General features: G+C 42.1%; 2 protein-coding genes across 3 annotated transcripts in view; both read left to right on the forward strand.

Annotated features, from left to right (window-relative positions):
- Nucleotides 1–667: 667 nt before the first annotated feature.
- Mthfd1-ps1 (methylenetetrahydrofolate dehydrogenase, cyclohydrolase and formyltetrahydrofolate synthetase 1, pseudogene 1) lies at nucleotides 668–3,898 on the forward strand. The gene is given in 5 exon segments (XM_087654952.1): nucleotides 668–2,833; nucleotides 2,965–3,017; nucleotides 3,019–3,350; nucleotides 3,353–3,473; nucleotides 3,475–3,898. Coding segments are annotated over 5 exon segments (2,778 nt in total). The 5' UTR covers nucleotides 668–754; the 3' UTR covers nucleotides 3,668–3,898.
- Nucleotides 3,899–9,047: 5,149 nt separating this feature from the next.
- Nucleotides 9,048–18,414, forward strand: part of Zc3h6 (zinc finger CCCH type containing 6) — a 51,872-nt gene continuing 42,505 nt past the window's right edge. The window contains exon 1 of one of the 2 annotated variants that reach the window (XM_087652125.1): nucleotides 9,048–9,498. In XM_087652125.1, coding sequence (XP_087508251.1) covers nucleotides 9,467–9,498 — 32 coding nt within the window. In that variant the 5' untranslated portion in view covers nucleotides 9,048–9,466. 2 annotated transcript variants of the gene reach the window in all.

Consider the following 18,414-nt stretch of genomic DNA (forward strand, 5'->3'; position numbering starts at 1 on the left):
CCTTGGTCTTAGTGTGTTACATCTCTGGGGGAAAGATATCCTGTCAGTCCAGAGCCAAGGAACACTATAACGTCACACTGCACAACAAACCTTAGACAAGATTTATTGAGAGAGAAAAACCCCAGGAAAATGGGCTGCCTCTGCTTGGGTGAGAAGTAGCAGAGACCTGAGCAGAAGACTGGGTTTATATAATTTCTAGTGGGGTGGGGGTGGGGGGAGCAAGAGCTTTCCTTCCAGAGTGGAGATTACCAGGGTAAAGAGTGGTGGGACTTCTAGTCCAGAGCTTGGGCATTTTAGTCTGTAGGGGGGTTGTGGGGGGCACTGGGTCCCTTTGTTAGAGCAGTTAAGGTGTTCTGTGGGTGGAACCTGGTGGTTGGAGGTCCTCAGGGGAGGGGCCTGGCTACATGTGTCTGAAGGAGCTTACACTTAGTGAGTTTCAGGACAGCCAGAGCTATCTAGAGACCCTGTCTCAAAAAAATAAAAATAGAGTCACAGCCGCCAACCAGTCTTTGGTGACAGTCTTCTTGCTGCCTGGGCCCACCGGCTCCCTCAGCCTCTCCTGCCTCCGCTGTCAGCGGGTCACGATGTCATTCAGGTCACCTGCGCACCTTCGCTGCTGGGAGCGCGACGCAGGCGCACTGAGTTTCCCCGGGAGATCCCTGAGCACGTGGGTTGTGCTGTCCGGTAAGCGCACGGAGGGACTGGAACCTGAATTTTGCTGGTGTTCTTCGTGGGTCGCAGACTAGCTAAGGCCATGGCACCAGCGGGAATCCTGAATGGAAAAGTGGTCTCCGCGCAAATCAGGAATCTACTGAAGACCCAGTTTACTCAGATGCAGGAGCAGGTACCTGGCTTCACCCCTGGCCTGGCAATCCTGCAGGTTGGCGACAGAGATGATTCCAATCTTTATATAAATGTGAAGCTGAAGGCTGCTGAAGAGATTGGGATCAAAGCCACTCACATTAAATTACCAAGAACTTCCACAGAGTCGGAGGTGTTAAAATACATCATCTCCCTGAATGAGGATGCCACTGTGCACGGATTCATGGTGCAGCTGCCTTTAGACTCAGAGAATTCCATTAACACAGAGGTAGTCATCAATGCCATTGCCCCTGAGAAGGATGTGGACGGGTTGACGAGCATCAATGCCGGGAAGCTTGCCAGAGGTGATCTAAACGACTGCTTCATTCTGTGCACACCCAAAGGATGCTTGGAACTCATCAAAGAGACAGGAGTGCAGATTGCAGGAAGGCACACCGTGGTGGTGGTGGTCGGGCGAAGTAAAATAGTTGGTGCACCCATGCACGACCTGCTTCTGTGGAACAATGCCACGGTGACCACCTGCCACTCCAAGACTGCCGATCTGGACAAGGAGGTAAATAAAGGAGACATTCTGGTGGTTGCAACAGGACAGCCTGAGATGGTGAAAGGGGAGTTGATCAAGCCTGGAGCTGTGGTCATAGACTGTGGGATCAATTGTGTTCCAGATGATACAAAACCAAGTGGAAGGAAAATTGTGGGTGATGTAGCATATGACGAGGCCAAGGAGAAGGCGAGCTTTATCACGCCTGTGCCCGATGGCGTGGGGCCCATGACCGTGGCAATACTGATGCAGAGCACAGTAGAGAGCGCACAATGCTTCCTGAAGAAATTTAAGCCAGGGAAGTGGACAGTTCAGTATAACAAACTGAACCTCAAGACGCCTGTCCCAAGTGACATTGCTATATCACGATCTTGCAAACCCAAGCTCATCTGTAACCTGGCCCGAGAAATTGGGCTACTCACTGAGGAGGTGGAATTGTATGGAGAAACAAAGGCCAAGGTCTTACTGTCAGCACTAGATCACCTGAAGCATCGGCCAGACGGGAAATATGTTGTGGTGACTGGAATTACTCCAACACCCCTGGGAGAAGGGAAGAGCACAACCACCATCGGGCTGGTGCAAGCCCACGGCGCCCACCTGCATCAGAATGTTTTTGCGTGTGTGCAACAGCCTTCTCAGGGCCCCACCTTTGGGATAAAAGGTGGCGCTGCAGGAGGTGGCTATTCCCAGGTCATTCTTATGGAAGAGTTTAATCTCCACCACACTGGTGACATCCACGCCATCACTGCCGCTAATAACCTTGTGGCTGCTGCTATTGACGCTCGGATATTTCATGAGCTGACCCAGACAGACAAGGCTCTCTTTAATCGTCTGGTACCCTCAGTAAATGGAGTAAGAAAGTTCTCTGACATCCAAATCCACAGGTTACGGAGGCTAGGCATCGAGAAGACTGACCCCGCTGCGCTGACAGATGATGAGATAAACAGATTTGCAAGACTAGATATTGATCCAGAAACCATAACATGGCAGAGAGTGCTGGATACTAACGATAGATTCCTGAGGAAGATCACCATTGGACAGGCTCCAACCGAGAAAGGCCACTCACGCACGGCCCAGTTTGATATCTCTGTGGCCAGTGAAATCATGGCAGTCCTGGCCCTCACTAGTTCTCTGGAAGACATGAGAGCAAGACTGGGCAAAATGGTGGTAGCGTCCAATAAGAAAGGGGAGCCTATCAGCTGTGAAGACCTGGGCGTGAGCGGGGCGCTGACGGTGCTCATGAAGGATGTGATCAAGCCCAATCTCATGCAGACCTTAGAGGGCACGCCGGTATTTGTCCACGCTGGGCCTTTCACCAACATTGCACATGGGAATTCCTCCATCATTGCAGACTGGATTGCACTCAAGCTGGTTGGCCCTGAGGGCTTTGTAGTGACAGAAGCAGGATTCGGAGCGGACATAGGAATGGAAAAGTTCTTCAACATCAAGTGCTGGTATTCTGGTCTCCAGCCTCACCTGGTGGTTCTTTTTTTTTTTTTTTTTTTTTTTTTTTTTTGGTTCTTTTTTTCAGAGCTGGGGACTGAACCCAGGGCCTTGTGCTTCCTAGGTAAGCGCTCTACCACTGAGCTAAATCCCCAGCCCCTCACCTGGTGGTTCTTGTTGCCACTGTCAGGGCTCTTAAGATGCACGGGGGCCGCTGGACTGCCTCTTCCCAAGGCTTACACAGAAGAGGACCTGGACTTGGTGGAAAAGGGCTTCAGTAACTTGAGGAAACAGATAGAAAATGCTAAAATGTTTGGAGTGCCTGTCGTCGTGGCCATGAATGCATTCAAGACAGATACTGATGCTGAGCTGGACCTCATCGGCTGCCTCTCCAGAGAGCATGGGGCTTTCAATGCTGTCAAGTGCACCCACTGGGCAGAAGGGGGCCAGGGAGCCTTAGCCCTGGCTCAGGCTGTCCAGAGAGCTTCACAGGCCCCCAGCAGCTTCCAGCTCCTCTATGACCTCAAGCTCTCAGTTGAAGATAAATCAGGATTATTGCACAGAAGATCTACGGGGCCGATGACATCGAATTGCTCCCTGAAGCACAAAACAAAGCAGAAATCTACACAAAGCAGGGCTTTGGGAATCTACCCATCTGCATGGCCAAAACACAACCCAGAGCAAAAAGGGGTGCCTACTGGCTTCTTTCTGCCCATCTGAGACATCCGGGCCAGCGTTGGGGCTGGTTTCCTGTACCCTTTAGTAGGAACGATGAGCACAGTGCCTGGACTCCCTACGCGACCCTGTTTTTATGATATCGATTTGGACCCTGAAACTGAACAAGTGAATGGATTGTTTTAAACAGATCTTCCATCTCCAAGAGTCTACTCTGTCTGGCCAGTGTCTGTTCAGGCCCACTGAGGAAGTGTGCAGAGAAGTCTTGAAAGTCTGTGCCTGCCCTGAAGAGCTTCAGAAATAGTGGAAGTTTTCCTAAAGCCTTTCATAGCTTTAATTCAGATCATGTATAAATTAACATAAATCATGCCTATTTACATAGTAAAAGTCCACAGAATAAATGAAATAATTTTGCTAAAAAAATAAAAATAAAAACTAAGAGTAAATGATAAAAAATCAATGCTCATAATAAAAGATATGCAGACACAAGGAAATCAGATTGAGCAGGGTGTAAAAGTTGGCTTGCAAATGCATAAGAAATTAGTATTCTCAAAGATTATAAAAGATAGATATATAGAGATAGATAGATAGATAGATAGATAGATAGATAGATTGATTTAGCCCAGTGACTGCAAGCACTGGCTGCTCTTCAGAGGACTTAGGTTGGATTTCCACTCCCCCATGGCAGCTCACAAGCTTCTGTACTCTGGGTTCCAGGGGATCTGATGCCCTTTCTGACTTCTGAAGGCCCTGGGTGTGCATGTGGTGCACAGATACACATTCAAGCAAAACATCTGTACACATAAAATAAGTGTGAGAGAGAGAGAGAGGAAGGTCAGCCTGGGCTACATAGGAAGTTTGAGGCCAGCCTGAGCTACATGAAAGCCTGTCTCCAACCATCACACACATACTCAAATAAGCCAGAACAATAAATGAGGTATGCAGACTCAACAGATGTCTATAGTATTCTAACTTATAGAGATAGTAAGATGGGCATAGCAGATGCTGAAGAGTGGTTACAGTTTCTGTTTGGGTGGTGGAAAAGTCTGGAAACCAGTAATGGTGACTAGCACACAATCGTCTGGCTTGCGGCTGGCTTGTGTAGTTCAAAATGTCAAGTTTTATGACATTTTACAAAATGAGAGAAAAGGAAGTGTCTGGCATGATGAGAGGGTATGACAGCCTCTTGAAGACTTTGCCCCAGCGTTTGCCAGTTCCACTGTCGTGAAGGTCCCCCAATTGCCAACAAAGCCTGCTGTATTTCTCACCGTGGTGGGAGTCTGGGGTATAAACAGGAGTTGACGCTTTTCATGGGCCCTTGTGATGTCCCAGAAAACCATTGACTTTCCTTCTCACGGCTGCAGATTTTAGAGCAGTCTTTCGATCTCAACACAATAGTCATTGTGATCAGACTATTTGCTGTGGAGGACAGTTGTAAATTACAATTAACAGACATTAAGCTGCTTCTACCACTAGAGGGCAGGAACACCTCCTCCTGACATCAAAAATCATAGACTAAGGGGCTGGAGGGATGGCTCAGAGGTTAAGAGCACAGACAGCGATTCCAGAGGTCCTGAGTTCAATTCCCAGCTACCACAGAATGGCTTACAACCATCTGTAATGGGATTCAATTCTGTCTTCTGGTGTGTCTGAAGAGAGCAACAGTGTACTCACATACACAAAGTAGATAAATCTAAAAGAAAATCACAGGCTGAGAAGAGAAAGATTGAGGAAGGGCAAAGATAAATATCTTTTTTTTTTTTGGTTCTTTTTTTCGGGGCTGGGGACCGAACCCAGGGCCTTGCACTTCCTAGGCAAGGGCTCTACCACTGAGCTAAATCCCCAACCCCGATAAATATCTTTTCAAAAAGCCTAAAACTTTGCCAGAATCAATGAAGCATATGAACGAAACATATCAACTTACAACTTTATACATTAATCAAATACAACATATCAGCTATGGCAAGCCAAAATTTCTCTTAACAAATCTGGAGGGAGAGGGGCTGGAGGAGAACCATTCCTAGTCCAAAGGCATTAGATCTAGAGTAATCAATTTCCAAAGCAGGAAGGCTTCTACTAGAGGCTATGACAGGCTTTCATAAATACAGATTAAAAAGGGAAGACTGGTGGGTGACGGAGACCCATTATTGAGTTATACCAGCCATACAATGAGGTCAAGTAAAAAGGTGTCTAGAAAGGACAATTTCTTAGGCAAGGTAGGGGCTAAACAATCGTGTTCTATGACTAAACAGAAACGACCACTACCACAGGCAGCAATACTTGTCCACCCACCAGCCAAAGCGTCAAGATCAACTTAGAACAATGGGACAAAGGGCAGAGAAAAAACTCGAACCGTAAGCACACGGTTAGACTGGGAACACGTGTATTTGTGTTAGTGTAATTGTGTATTGTGTAATGGCACTTTAATCAGCAACAGACTTCGGAATTGACTGGTCCCATAGGCTTATGAAAAGATGAAAACCCTATCATCTTTGTGACATTGTAGCTGTCGTAGCACCAGAATAGACACATTAGTCCTGTGTGATGATGCCGACATGAAAAATAAGTGACCACACTGCTAATCGTACCAAAGCACAGCGTGGGCAGTTATGCATGCAACATGGTGCTTCACAGTGAGAAGACTGTGTCGCTGCTTTACGGACGTGCTGTACTCTGAATCAGTATATATGTATATAAGCCTAAAGCAGCGTGTCAAGCTATACTGGCAGCAGCTTCATATATCTCATGGGTTGCACTGAGGGTTGCCTTGACTGGCCCAAAACCTTAACATTTCTGCAACACTTCCATGGTGTTTACTTGGCAATGAAACTGCCTCACATCTTCACCAGGTATACCTCTGTCACTGAATAGGAACTTTCTCCCCGTTACCCCATCTCTTTCCTATTTTTCTCCCCATTCCCTTGATGTCTAGCAGATGCTCTCATAGCCATTAATATCTCATTGTGTGAACTATAGTAAAGGAAGGGGAAGGGATAGGACTGTTATTCTATTTGGGGAAATGTTAGCATGCTTTTGATTGCATGTAGGTATATATACGTCGAAGTATATAGTTGGTGGTTTGCAACATGTCATTTTGGCAAGCTGAGTCATGTCTTCCAGGATTCCTATATGTTTTCTGTTAGAGTAGACAAGACAAAATAACAAAATATGAACTCCCCACGGTCCCCAGCACTAGGGAATTAAACATGCTTGTGGCTTCATGCCTCATGCATGCTGGACAAGCACTCTGCAAAAAAATGAACTTAGATGGGTTGGGGATTTAGCTCAGTGGTAGAGCGCTTGCCTGGCAAGCACAAGGCCCTGGGTTCAGGTCTCAGCTCTGAAAAAAAACAAAATGAACTTAGAAAAGGAGGTTAGGTGTAAAGTTGGGGAGAAGAAGGACAACGTGGAAACCCTGAGAATCAACCTAAACCTGTATCAGTCTGTCAACATAGCCAACCTAAGGTGTAGGTGCCATGTAGGAAAGCCTTGCAGCCTTTATCAGGAATATAAATACAAACCTGGTCTAGAACCTGGAGTCTCTGAGGGAGGATCTGGAATGAAGTACATCGGTGCTAGCCTGGGCATTGTACCACATCAGCCAGGTGGACCAGCAGACAAATGACCATGTGTGTGGGAAAGGCCTTGGATTCGGTCCAACTCCATGAATAATTAATGATATATGAATAAGAGGGAGAAGCTGTAACTTTTTTGGAAACAGATTTCAGATTTCTTAGAGGGCGGAGCTTTCCAGTTTTCCAGTCTGACGGTGATTGGGTTTCCAAGTTTGAGGGGAGTTCAGGGATTGATGAATTTTTCTGTTCAGGGATTTGTGGGTTCTCATGCTCAGGAACTGATTTCTGTGACGAGCTCAGGGATTACTGAGATTTCCTCTTCAGGAAAGGGTAGGACTTTTTTTTTTCCTTGTAGGGCAGTGCCTGGCCACTCTCTTATCTCTGGCTGGGAATGACTGTAGTAGCCCTTAAAAGATAACCTGTTAGGGACATCTGGGGGGCTCGGTCTGGCTGCTTTGAGCTCATCAGATGAGACCTGCTGCTTTCCCACCTTGAGGGTTTACAAGTATACAAAGTTTACAGGTAGAGTACACCACCGGGAATCCTTTCCTTGTTTCTTCAGTTGGCCTAAATAGCCAACAATGGGACCGTTCAAGTGTGTCAGTATCTTAATTTTGTCTCGAGGCAGCACTTTAAAAGTTGTTTTTCAAAGACTAAGCTAATGCCTAGAATTTATTTTGGTGTGCATTTAACTTTCAGACAAATTTAAAGACATCAAACACTCAAATGTGAACCAGTTCAAAGATTTTTTTTTTATTTAAAAAAACTCAGATACAAATCCTAAGTCCCTACTTTAATACCTAAGTGGAAAATGAGGTTGTGAAGAGCAGCTGTTACACCCCAAAAGCCTTTGGATAACTTCAGCTATTCACCGTTCTCAGTCAAATGGTTAATTAAATGAAAAGGCTTGACATTTTAGTTCCAGAAACTAAACTGCTTTTCTAGATAAAATAGATGTGCCTTTTGAAAATTTCCTATAAATAATGGGCCACCAGCTGAAAAACTGGGTTCAAGTCTTGTCAAGAGCTGCATTCAACTAAAAGCTGATTTTTCTCTTTTCACATTTATCTAATCACAATTGTTCTTTGAATGCATGTTATTCACACATCAGAACATTCAAAGACAAAAGACATCGTGTATTTAGGAAGATTGGACACTTAAGCTCATCATTTTAATAAAAAGCAATTAACTTTCCTTCAGAACTAAGTATACATTACTCAGCATTTCAAGATTATTTCTGAAGGCCACGGACATACGAAGAAATGCAGTCTTTTTTTTTTTTTTTTTTTTTTTTTTTTTGGGAGCTGGGGACCGAACCCAGGGCCTTGCGCCTGCTAGGCAAGCACTCTACCACTGAGCTAAATCCCCAACACAGAAATGCAGTCTTGATCTTATGAAATACTCGAACGCATTCCACATCTAAGATGCAAATAGACACGATCATATTTTAATGACCTCAATAGCTATTTTAAATCCTCAAGAAATGATTGGGTGAATTTAGTATTATCAAAAAAATTTGCATGTCAAGCAGTCTTCCTTATACTACGGAGACTGATAACAGCCACATGTTTAAGGACTTAAGGATGATTCCAAGTTCTTTCGGCAACAAAGAAAGGTTTTTTTTGGTTTCTTTTACAAAGATAACCGCCAGTCCTGAGTTCCTTTCTTTGTCCCACAGTAACGATGGTGGGGTGGAGGGGGACAGTGTGATTGTCCCGAAGTCCAAAGGGCACAGAGGACCTAGTGGACATAGCAGGACTAGCGGGGTTGCCTGCCCCGCCCGATATAACTCTAAGCGCCACCGAACCGCATCCCTGGCCTCCCAGCCATCAGATTATTGCTGCCTCCGCAGCCATACAGCGTGCCGCAGTGTGCGTATTAAAAGCCCGCCCCTGGAGGTGATTGACGGCAGTTTCCTCCAATGGCCAATGCGCTCAGCCCCAGCCGACTGGGGAGGACCGCGGTTCGCGGAGGAATCTCACTTGCCCTTTAGTCCCGGGCAAGGTGTTGCGGCCGGCGCCATTTTCTGAGCCGCCTGTTTCGGGTGCCGCCATGTTGGTGAGGAGAAATCACCGTTACGGCCACTGTCCAAATCCCCGCGTCGCTGCACGCCGCCCGCCGGCTCCCACGCCTCAGCCTCCGGCGGCGAATACAGACTAGAGCGGCTGCGCCGGCAGCGCGGGGCCGTTGCCCAGTCTTTGCAGTTAGAGCCCCATCTCTCTGGCGTGGTTGTTAATAGACTGGAAAGTCTGTGTCTGTGTCGCTCACTAGTAACCGTGAGTTTTTACCACTTCGTCACCTGTCGGCGGCGGCCGGGAACAGGTGCCCGCAGGCGGCGCAGCGGTCCTCCCCGCGTCCCGCCGCCGGCCTCCAGACCTGCCCTCCAGCCCCGCCCCGTTCTTGACCAAACATGACAGACTCTGAACATGCAGGGCACGACAGGTCGGGAACCCTTCTTGTCTGTCTTTCTGTCGGATGAGAGGAGGGGTCGGGGCGGCGGGAGCGGGCCGGGGCCGGGCGCCTCCTGCATGACTTAGACGTCTCTGTGTGGCTCCATCGGTTCCATGACGCGCACCTTCGTCCACCGCAGCTGGCTGCCAGCCGGCCGCGGGGGAGGCCGACCCGGCCGCGCCCGCCTCCCGGAGCCGGGGTCGCCGCTCGCCGCCCCGCCCCCGCCGGGCACGTGCGAGCCCCCCGCCCCCGGCCCGGCTCTGTCGTCGGCGCCGCGCGGGCGGCTGCGGCGTCTGTTCGCCAGGCCAGTGACCGGCGACGGCAGCCCCGTTGGCACCGTCCTCGAAGGCTCAGTAGTAGGCCTTGTGGATGTTTGCCTCCTACCCGAGTCCACCTCTGAAAATAAACATGTTTAGCTTTTAGGGGGTTGAAAAAAGCCTCTTTCCCTCCCATCCCCCACTCCCAGGCTATGTGTCTGCCGCAGGAAACCCCAGGAAAGTGAAATGACAGTTTTCAAATTAAATACGTTAACACGAGTAGACTGCAGATTTTTTAGCTTTACCTGAGTTCCTAGGTGCTAAAAATATCATTTGACCATTTAGCTGAGATTAAGATTTCCTTTTTAATTTTGTTGTGCTCCTAGAGGCACGTTCTTGGCACCATTCAGTGATTTGGTGCCATTTACAGAATATACTCTTAAGTTTTTAACTTCAAATTTACATTGATAACCAAGTTTTTAAAGGGGTCAGAGCAGGACTTTTATTAAAACTCCTGATGCAAAATCGATTTCTACTTAGAATATTAACTTGAAAATCGACATCCTCACACTGCTTTGTCAGTAGTCTCAAGAGATACATTGTGCTCTAATGTGGCCCATAAGACTTAAGAATTCCTGAGTAATTTGATATGCTTTTGATAAAGCATTGCACACACCTTCCATCCCTAAATACAGAAGCAAAACAAAAAACAACAAAAATCACTGAAATTTGAAATTCCAAAATATATGTCGACCTTGAAAGGGATTAAAAAAAAAATCCTAACAACTTCAATAATGTGATAATAATTCTCTAGAAAGACATCAATTAAGCATGTACCAAGGTTCAGATAGTAAAGTGTACTCATATAAGTGCAACTTGTACTTGACATATTTTTAAGAAGGATTTTTTAAAAAATAATACCTTTGTGGTTTCAGTGCTGTCAAATGGGCTAAGGATTCTTGTGATAGGCCGGCACTCTGACCCTCGGCTACACTCAGCCCAATGTTACCCTTGTGTGCTAGGCAAGTACTCTAACACTTAGCTGCACTCATGACCCAAGGTTACCCTTGTAAAACAGTTTTAACTAATGTTGAGAAGTCTATTGATAAGCCAGTGATTTGTTAGTGGACTTAAAATTCATTAATGTGGAAGGAAATCTCTCATTTGTTAGTGGATAGTATAACTTAAATATGTAGAATTATGTATTTTACATAATAAAAACATGTCACCAAGTTTAGAAATCAAAATAATGCTTCTAAAGACCAATAATAACATGTTTTTCTATTAGAAATTGAGATTTGGTCTCATTAGCCTTTGCTGGCCTAGGCTGTCTTAGAACTCAAAAAGATCTGCCTGTCTCCACCTACAGAGTGTTGGACTAAAGGTGTGCAGTGCGGCAGTACATACCTGTAATCCAACAGGAAGGCAGCGCGTTCATGTCAGCCTGCCTTACACAACAAAACCATGTGTTTTTAAAAAGTAGAATTTGAAGTTTTAAAACACTGACTTGAAGTTAAAATGATGCTTTAGTTTGAAGGATATAGATTAAGAGTTAGTAGGAAGAAAAATGATAAGTAGCAAGAGTTTTGTTTTGAATTAGAGCCCATGTAGTTATGAACTGTGAGTTATGTTTCTCAGTCTGTTCTAGTCAGACCTGTTTTGACACAAAATGAAGAACAACCTGTATAGAAATCTCTAGGTAGGTTTGTGACTACCTGTATTTTTATAGATTTCTAGTTGATTTAAAAAAAAAACTTGGGAGAAAATAACGGATTCCTCAAGTATTCTCTGCTTCTATATTATAACTTTTATAAGGTAATACAAGTTTATATGAATTATGTGAAGAGTGTATAATTTTTGCATAGTCTAGGTATTTTCACGAAGATTATTTTCAGTTACTTTTGAAAACTAAAATACACATTCAGGAAAATAGTGAAATCTCATATTTATAACTGCTTTGACTTTATACAAATTAAAATAGAATTTACAGAAAGGAGAAATTCTAAATGTAAATGAAATTCATAAAATGTATAACTGCTTTAAATTATTTTTTGTACATGTTTTATATGGTGAGTGATTTATGTAAATTTGTTTACTATTTTCTGAAAAAATATATTTTTGAAAATATCTATTTGGGATCAGGTGTTGTTGGTGCACACCTATAATTTCAGCACTCTGGACACTGACAAAAGGAACACTGGCATGAATATGAGACCAACCTAGCTACAGAGTGAGACCCTGTCTCAAAACAGCAAACAGTCCCCCTAAACAAACAAATAAAACTATCCCGTTGGTGTGCTTTCCTTTAATATTTTCATGCCTGGGACGAGAAGTATACTTTATAAGGTATCAATAATATAATGATACCTATAAACTTGTAGACATGAAGAATGTTAGAGTTCTTGTGCATAAGTCTGCAGCCTAGTTTCTAAATATAAAGTGGAAAGAATTGAGAAAGTTAAAGGTTTAATCCCCTTTCAGTTCTCTTTCATTCACTTCTTTCAGGCCCAACCTCACTCATCTAACTTTATCCTTCAGCTGGATATTAACCCAGTTAAACCAGGCTCGTTATGATGCTTGACATCAAACCTATGGCCTCTTGCATGCTAGACCAGAGTTCTACCTTTGAGCTATACTCCCAATCCTGCAAGCAATTGCTGAAGGCTAAATACTAGTTCCTATCTCAGACTAGTAATTATCAGAGTTTCCTAAAATATGTTAATGGTAAAAAGTTACCCAGGGCCTGCACTGGAGGAAAAGATTTTAACACGAACCTAGTATAGTATTTTAGGACTCCTAAAGTAAGTTATTTATTTATTACTTGATAGGACATATGGATATTTTCCTTAGGTTGGAGGTTTTTTGGTTTTTTTTTTTTTTTTGGGTTTTTTTTTTTTTTTTTGGTTCTTTTTTTTCGGAGCTGGGGACCGAACCCAGGGCCTTGCGCTTCCTAGGCAAGCGCTCTACCACTGAGCTAAATCCCCAACCCCTATCCTTTGTTCTTTATGAACAATTTCACCATTTATTCCCCTTACTTTTTGGTTGTTTTCCTTTAAAGCAATAACAGATCTCCAGCTAGTCAGAAGGGCAGTTGTTTAAAAAGTTTTCATAGTCTCCTAGTGGGTTGAAAATTTGACCAAGAGACTGTACCAGAGTTTGACCAAGTACCGTCAGAGGTGTATGTGTAGAAAGCACAGGGAAGGGAAGTGACACAGTAGGTTCAGACATGGTGAAGGTCTTGATGTATAGACACTGGGAACTATTTTGAAAAATGAGGAAAAGTCTTGAATAAACTTAGGGCCAAACCCATCCCTACTGGGATATGAAGATCACAACAGAGTTTTTAAGCAGGACAGCAGTGATCAGCTGCATATTGTTGGTATGCTGACTGGAGGCTAGAAAAAAGCAAGCTATAGGAAAGTGAGAAGGCTTTTCAGTTGTTTTTGGTAAGCATTAAGAATATAATATTTAATAATTACTGGTCTACATATGGAGTATGCAGCAATAAAACATTACTAATATTTTCTTGAGAGAGAAATAACATAAAAAAGTTTAATATTAGATAAGCATTTGAGAGTGAGGTGAGTGCTGTAGGATGTTTCTATTTTAAGTAGGGTTATAAGTAACCACTTACTAAAAAAGTAGTATTTGTCAAAATTATGAAATAGGAGAGGAGTTCAGACCCAGGATATTTGTGAAAAGGCTTTCCAGGTGGAATGGTAGGTAAGAAAGCCAGGACTCAGGATGAACTTGGGAGGATTAAGGGAAGAACAAGGACATGGAAGCCGTCTGTCCAGAGGGGTTAGTAAGCAAGGGAGGCAGCAAGAGAAGTGCATCCTTTGGTGCTGTCTAGAGCCCTCAAGACATTGTGAGAACTGTGAATTTTCCTCTTCAGTGATTTGGGAAGCACTGTGGTACTTGAACAGAGGAAGACTAGGATCATGCTATGGAAAAAGAGGAAAAAGCAACTCCTACAGCAATAGGTTACATAGCTGTGTTAGGACATGGTAGAACTAAGTAACATTGTCTGGTGGTTGAAAATGGAGCATAAGAAAGAATGAGTGCAGAGCTAGGATAGACAGCTAGTAATTGTCCAGTAAAGACTTGATCATGGGCAATGCTACAGACACAAAGCAAGAGTCAGTTATTTCTTAGTTAATTCTTGGTAGAATTAAAGGTGTCTGAGATGGATGTTAGTTGAAATTATTGAGATTAACTGAGATATAAGTGTTGTAGACCATGAAAAAAAGATTTTTAAAAACCAAGTGAGGGAAAAAAAAACCATTCAAAGATGTGAAGATGAAGATCATGAAGATCACAGCCCTAAAGGAAAGAAAGAGGTTCAAAAAGTCCTTTGATATACATTATTCTAAGTTAAAACCTTTTAGTACTGAATTAAAAGGTAAACTGGTGGCCTTTAGCCTGAAAGTTTGCATTTTTGTTTGATTAGATGATTTCCACCCCCTGTATTGGAGAGTAAACCTTTTACATGCAAGGTATTCACTCTACCACAGAGTTAATTCCCCGACTTGTTTTGAAATAGCCTTCTTTGAAAACATTTAAGATTGTTTTCTACTCTCTGTAGTCCTTTATCACTATTGCATGTACAGACTCACTACCCAAGATGTCCTCCGTTCATGTGGGTCACCTGCTTAGCATCTTTAGTTGTAACTGGAGTTTGTATTTTCTTGCTTTCTTTCTTTCTTTTTTTCTTTTCTTTTCTTTTTTTTTTTTTTTTTGAGACAGGGCTTCACTATGTAGCTCTGGCTGGCCTGGAACTCACCGTGTAGACCAGTTTGGCCTCAAATTCATAGAGTTCAGCCTGCCTCTGCTTCCCTAGTGTTGTAATTAAAGGCATGGGCTGACAACTGGAGCCTGTAACCCTATGCCATGTATTAAACCAAGGTTTCCTCCTGTCTCATAGGAATGGTTGACCGTGAATTCACCAGATCAAACCTCCAGGTCAGGACTGTTAGCATATTACTTTGTGAATTTTTTCCAGAGTCACTTTTCAGAGTGACCCTGCATTATCAGTTGTTCGGGGTCAGAAGCTGACTCACTTCAGAGCTCTTTAGATTCAGAAATGCCAAACATTGTTAATAGCATTAATCATTAACTGTATGAAAACTAGTGTCTTAACTGCTTTATATAAATTATTCAATCTCACAACAGCCCAAGACAAAGGTCTAATTATAGTCTCTCTTTTTAGAGATAAGAAAGCAAATATGAAGGGTTTTGTTGTTGTTTGGTTTGGTTTTGTTTTTTAAAGATGGTGTTTCTTTGTGTAGCCCTGGCTGGCAAATATGAAAATTTAAAGTTCCCCAAAGCACTAAGCAAATCAGCAGGAACCTCAGTAATCTGAGGACAGAGCCTACACTTTTATCCACATTATCAGGAGAATGTATGTACATGAGAATACCAATTTATTCCTGTGAAGACTAGATGTTTGCATCAGAGAGTGCATTCTCCATAGAGAATGCTATACAGGAAACAATATAAATTTACCCAATGAGTAAGAATAGGATATTAGGGCAGGAGGATTAGTTGTATATGACTGGTAGTTTGATGGTTTTAGTCTAGAGAAATGATATTCACATCTCCATAATGTGTCTCTCACGTACACACTTGCATAAAGGATGTCTTTCCTCCTAGACATGTGACACTGCCCACATTTGTCATTGGGTTTCTTTTTCATTGCTGCCATTGTTGACAGTCCTTATTTCTCCATTCCCTCTTTCTCCTAAGAGCAATTCTTTGCAATGCATGATAATATCTAAAATTTAGTTCTCATTTTTAACTTGATCCAACTTAATCAGTTATGGCTTAATATTTTGGCTTTATGGTTGGTTTCCTTCCTTCCTCTTTCCTTCCTCTTTCCTTCCTCCTCCTTCCTTCCTCCCTCCCTCCCTCCCTTCCTTCCTTCCTTCCTTCCTTCCTTCCTTCCTTCCTTCCTTCCTTTTTTCTTTCTGGATATTCTTATTCTAAACACACACACATACACACACAGGTACATTGGGAGGATGGTTGGGCTCTGGGAAATGTTACTTTACTGGTGTGAATACATATCAGATTATCATAATTATGTGACTTTAACAAAAATAGTATTTACTCTTGGCAGAATAGGCTTCTACTAAAACTGACTTTATGGTTTCTTTTTAGTGTTCTGGCTTAACATTAATACTAGAGATACTGATACTGTTTTAATATTTAAACTTTCATTAATCATATGTATATTTTGAGTGAAAAATAAATGGCTAAAGCAAGTCCCATGTAGCATTTAAAGAGTATTAAGAAGATTATCATTAGAAATATGCCATAAAACCAAAGCACAGCTTTTTTCCCTATAAAGTTGACACAAAACAACCTAGATTTGAATTCTAATGATTTTTGAAGTTTTTCATGAATCATAGTTTATAATTCATATTTCACTTCACTTCAGAGTTTAGGAGCAGAGTCTGTATGGCTGACTGAGAAACGTGATCTGTCCATGGCATTCAGTTTCACTACCTTTTCCATTGCTTTAAAATTATTGATTGCTCTGGTATCATAGAGAAATTATTGAATTATAGATAATTCTGTTATAATTATTTATAAATTCATCTTTAACCATACCTTTATCTAATTATTAACATATTAAAACTTCCAGTTAATCAGACTAATTACTTTCATAAACATTTTAAAGAAAGTCAGATCAATTAAGTACAGCCAGCAAAGCTGCAGTTTTACCTATAGAAAATAGAAATTCTGCTATTGTATGAAAGTTTCGGCTTCTTAAAATTCACCAAAAAATTTTAATTCCCCTTATGCTTAAGTTTTTAATCTCTACCGGCATTTGGAAATGTCTTGGAACACTTGCACTTCTGTGTGGGACTGAGTTCTAGGTTGTGACTCGATTGCTATGTCCTTAAAATATATAATTATATCTTAAATTTTTATTTTGTATAAGCAAGTCAAGCACAAATGAATACTCCATTGTTATAAGAAACACCTTTGTGGTTTGGTTGTACATATATTTCACCAAGTGCCTCTTCATTTTTTTCTGAATGACACAGTGTGAAAAACAATAGTCAGCCAAAGCAGGGACTAAAGCTGTTATCGTTACTGTGGTATAAACACCGCCAGCACTTGTGGAAAAGTAGGACCAGTTCCGCTTCCTCATTACAAGTTGTAGTGGTCTTGTTTAAAAGTAAGCCATTATTTTTGTAAAGGAAGGATTTTTTTCAGCACTGCTCATTGCTAAATTAGCCTGCTGGTGATTTTTAATGCATACACTAGGGTCATTTTTACTTGAGGTAGTAGGACAGCAGATAGCTGGAAGAACTTGTTTTTTTTTTTGTTTTGTTTTGTTTTGTTGTTGTTGTTGTTGTTTTTGTCTTGTTGTTTGTTTGTTTGTTTTTGTGACAGGTTCTCTGTGTAACCCTGGCTGTCTTAAAACTCACTCTGTAGACCAGGCTGACCTAGAACTCAGAGATCTGCCTGCCTCTGCCTTCTGAATGCTGGGATTAAAGGCTTGTGCCACCACTGCCCATCTAGATCCTGTTTCTTATAACCTGGTCTTGTATATGTATATTCTCACACGTACAAAACAAAAACAGTTGTGTTAAACAAAACTTTAGAAGTTTTACTTAATGAAATTTTGAAGTGGCAAAGTCATTATCTAGTAGTTAATTTCTTTTATACAGAATAGCTTTCATAAACATTATTTGTAATGTTTTCCACATTCATTAATGTACATTTACATTTTATCTAATTGCTAAAATCTCAATAGATAAGAAAGATTTTCACTCCAACTTGTACCAAAACACCTTAATTTGGAATATTCAGATATTAACAGCAAATCTAAATGCCATGCATGTTTACATTTACCTTACTATATTGATTAATTAACATGACATTCAAATGATCAGGCAGTTTCTGATCATATGATTTGCAGGAATATCAGAAATTCCTTGACCAAAGCAGAATTAGGAAAAGGTACATTTTAATTGAAAACTTAGGCCAAAGTTTAAAGTAGAACATTTTCTTAAACAAACAGAAAAGGCTTCCTATCATAGCTTCAAATCCTATTAGTACCTCAAATTTACAGTTAATTCTAGCATCAGGTGGTGGATTGAGGTCTTGAATACTTATAGAACTAATGGCTTTTGGGTGTGTTACTAGATGACAGGTTGTCCACTCTGGTTCATTGTTAGAGCCATCCACAGATTTCTGGAGAATTGCTGAGTGAAAATGCAGGGAAAATTATTTGATAGAAAATTTCTGTGGATTTCTACCTTTTTCAGTTTGTACTAGAGAGTCTAAATGAACAGAGTAAAATGAAGAATTAAAATAAATCTAGTGTAATTGAATATCTAGCTAAATAAAAAAAGTACTAAAAAATATACAAAACTATTAAATCTCAAAGAAGTTAGCAATTTAATTCACAGTTTTGATTTATTCACACACTACCCTGGTTTTGGTTATTACAAAAATAGTTAAGGATGGTTGGCAGTGGCTCACACCTTAATCCCAGTGCTCAGGAGGTAGAAGCAGGCAGATCTCTCTGGAGGCTAGTCTTGTCTACATAGAGAGTTTTAGGACAACCAAGGCTACACAGAAACCCTGTCTCAGAAAACCAAAACCAACCAAACAAAACCCCTAACATTTGGGG

The sequence above is a fragment of the Rattus norvegicus genome, chromosome 3 (assembly GCF_021556685.1).
Source record: "Rattus norvegicus strain SHRSP/BbbUtx chromosome 3, alternate assembly SHRSP_T2T, whole genome shotgun sequence".
In the NCBI taxonomy this organism is placed as follows: Eukaryota; Metazoa; Chordata; class Mammalia; order Rodentia; family Muridae; genus Rattus; species Rattus norvegicus.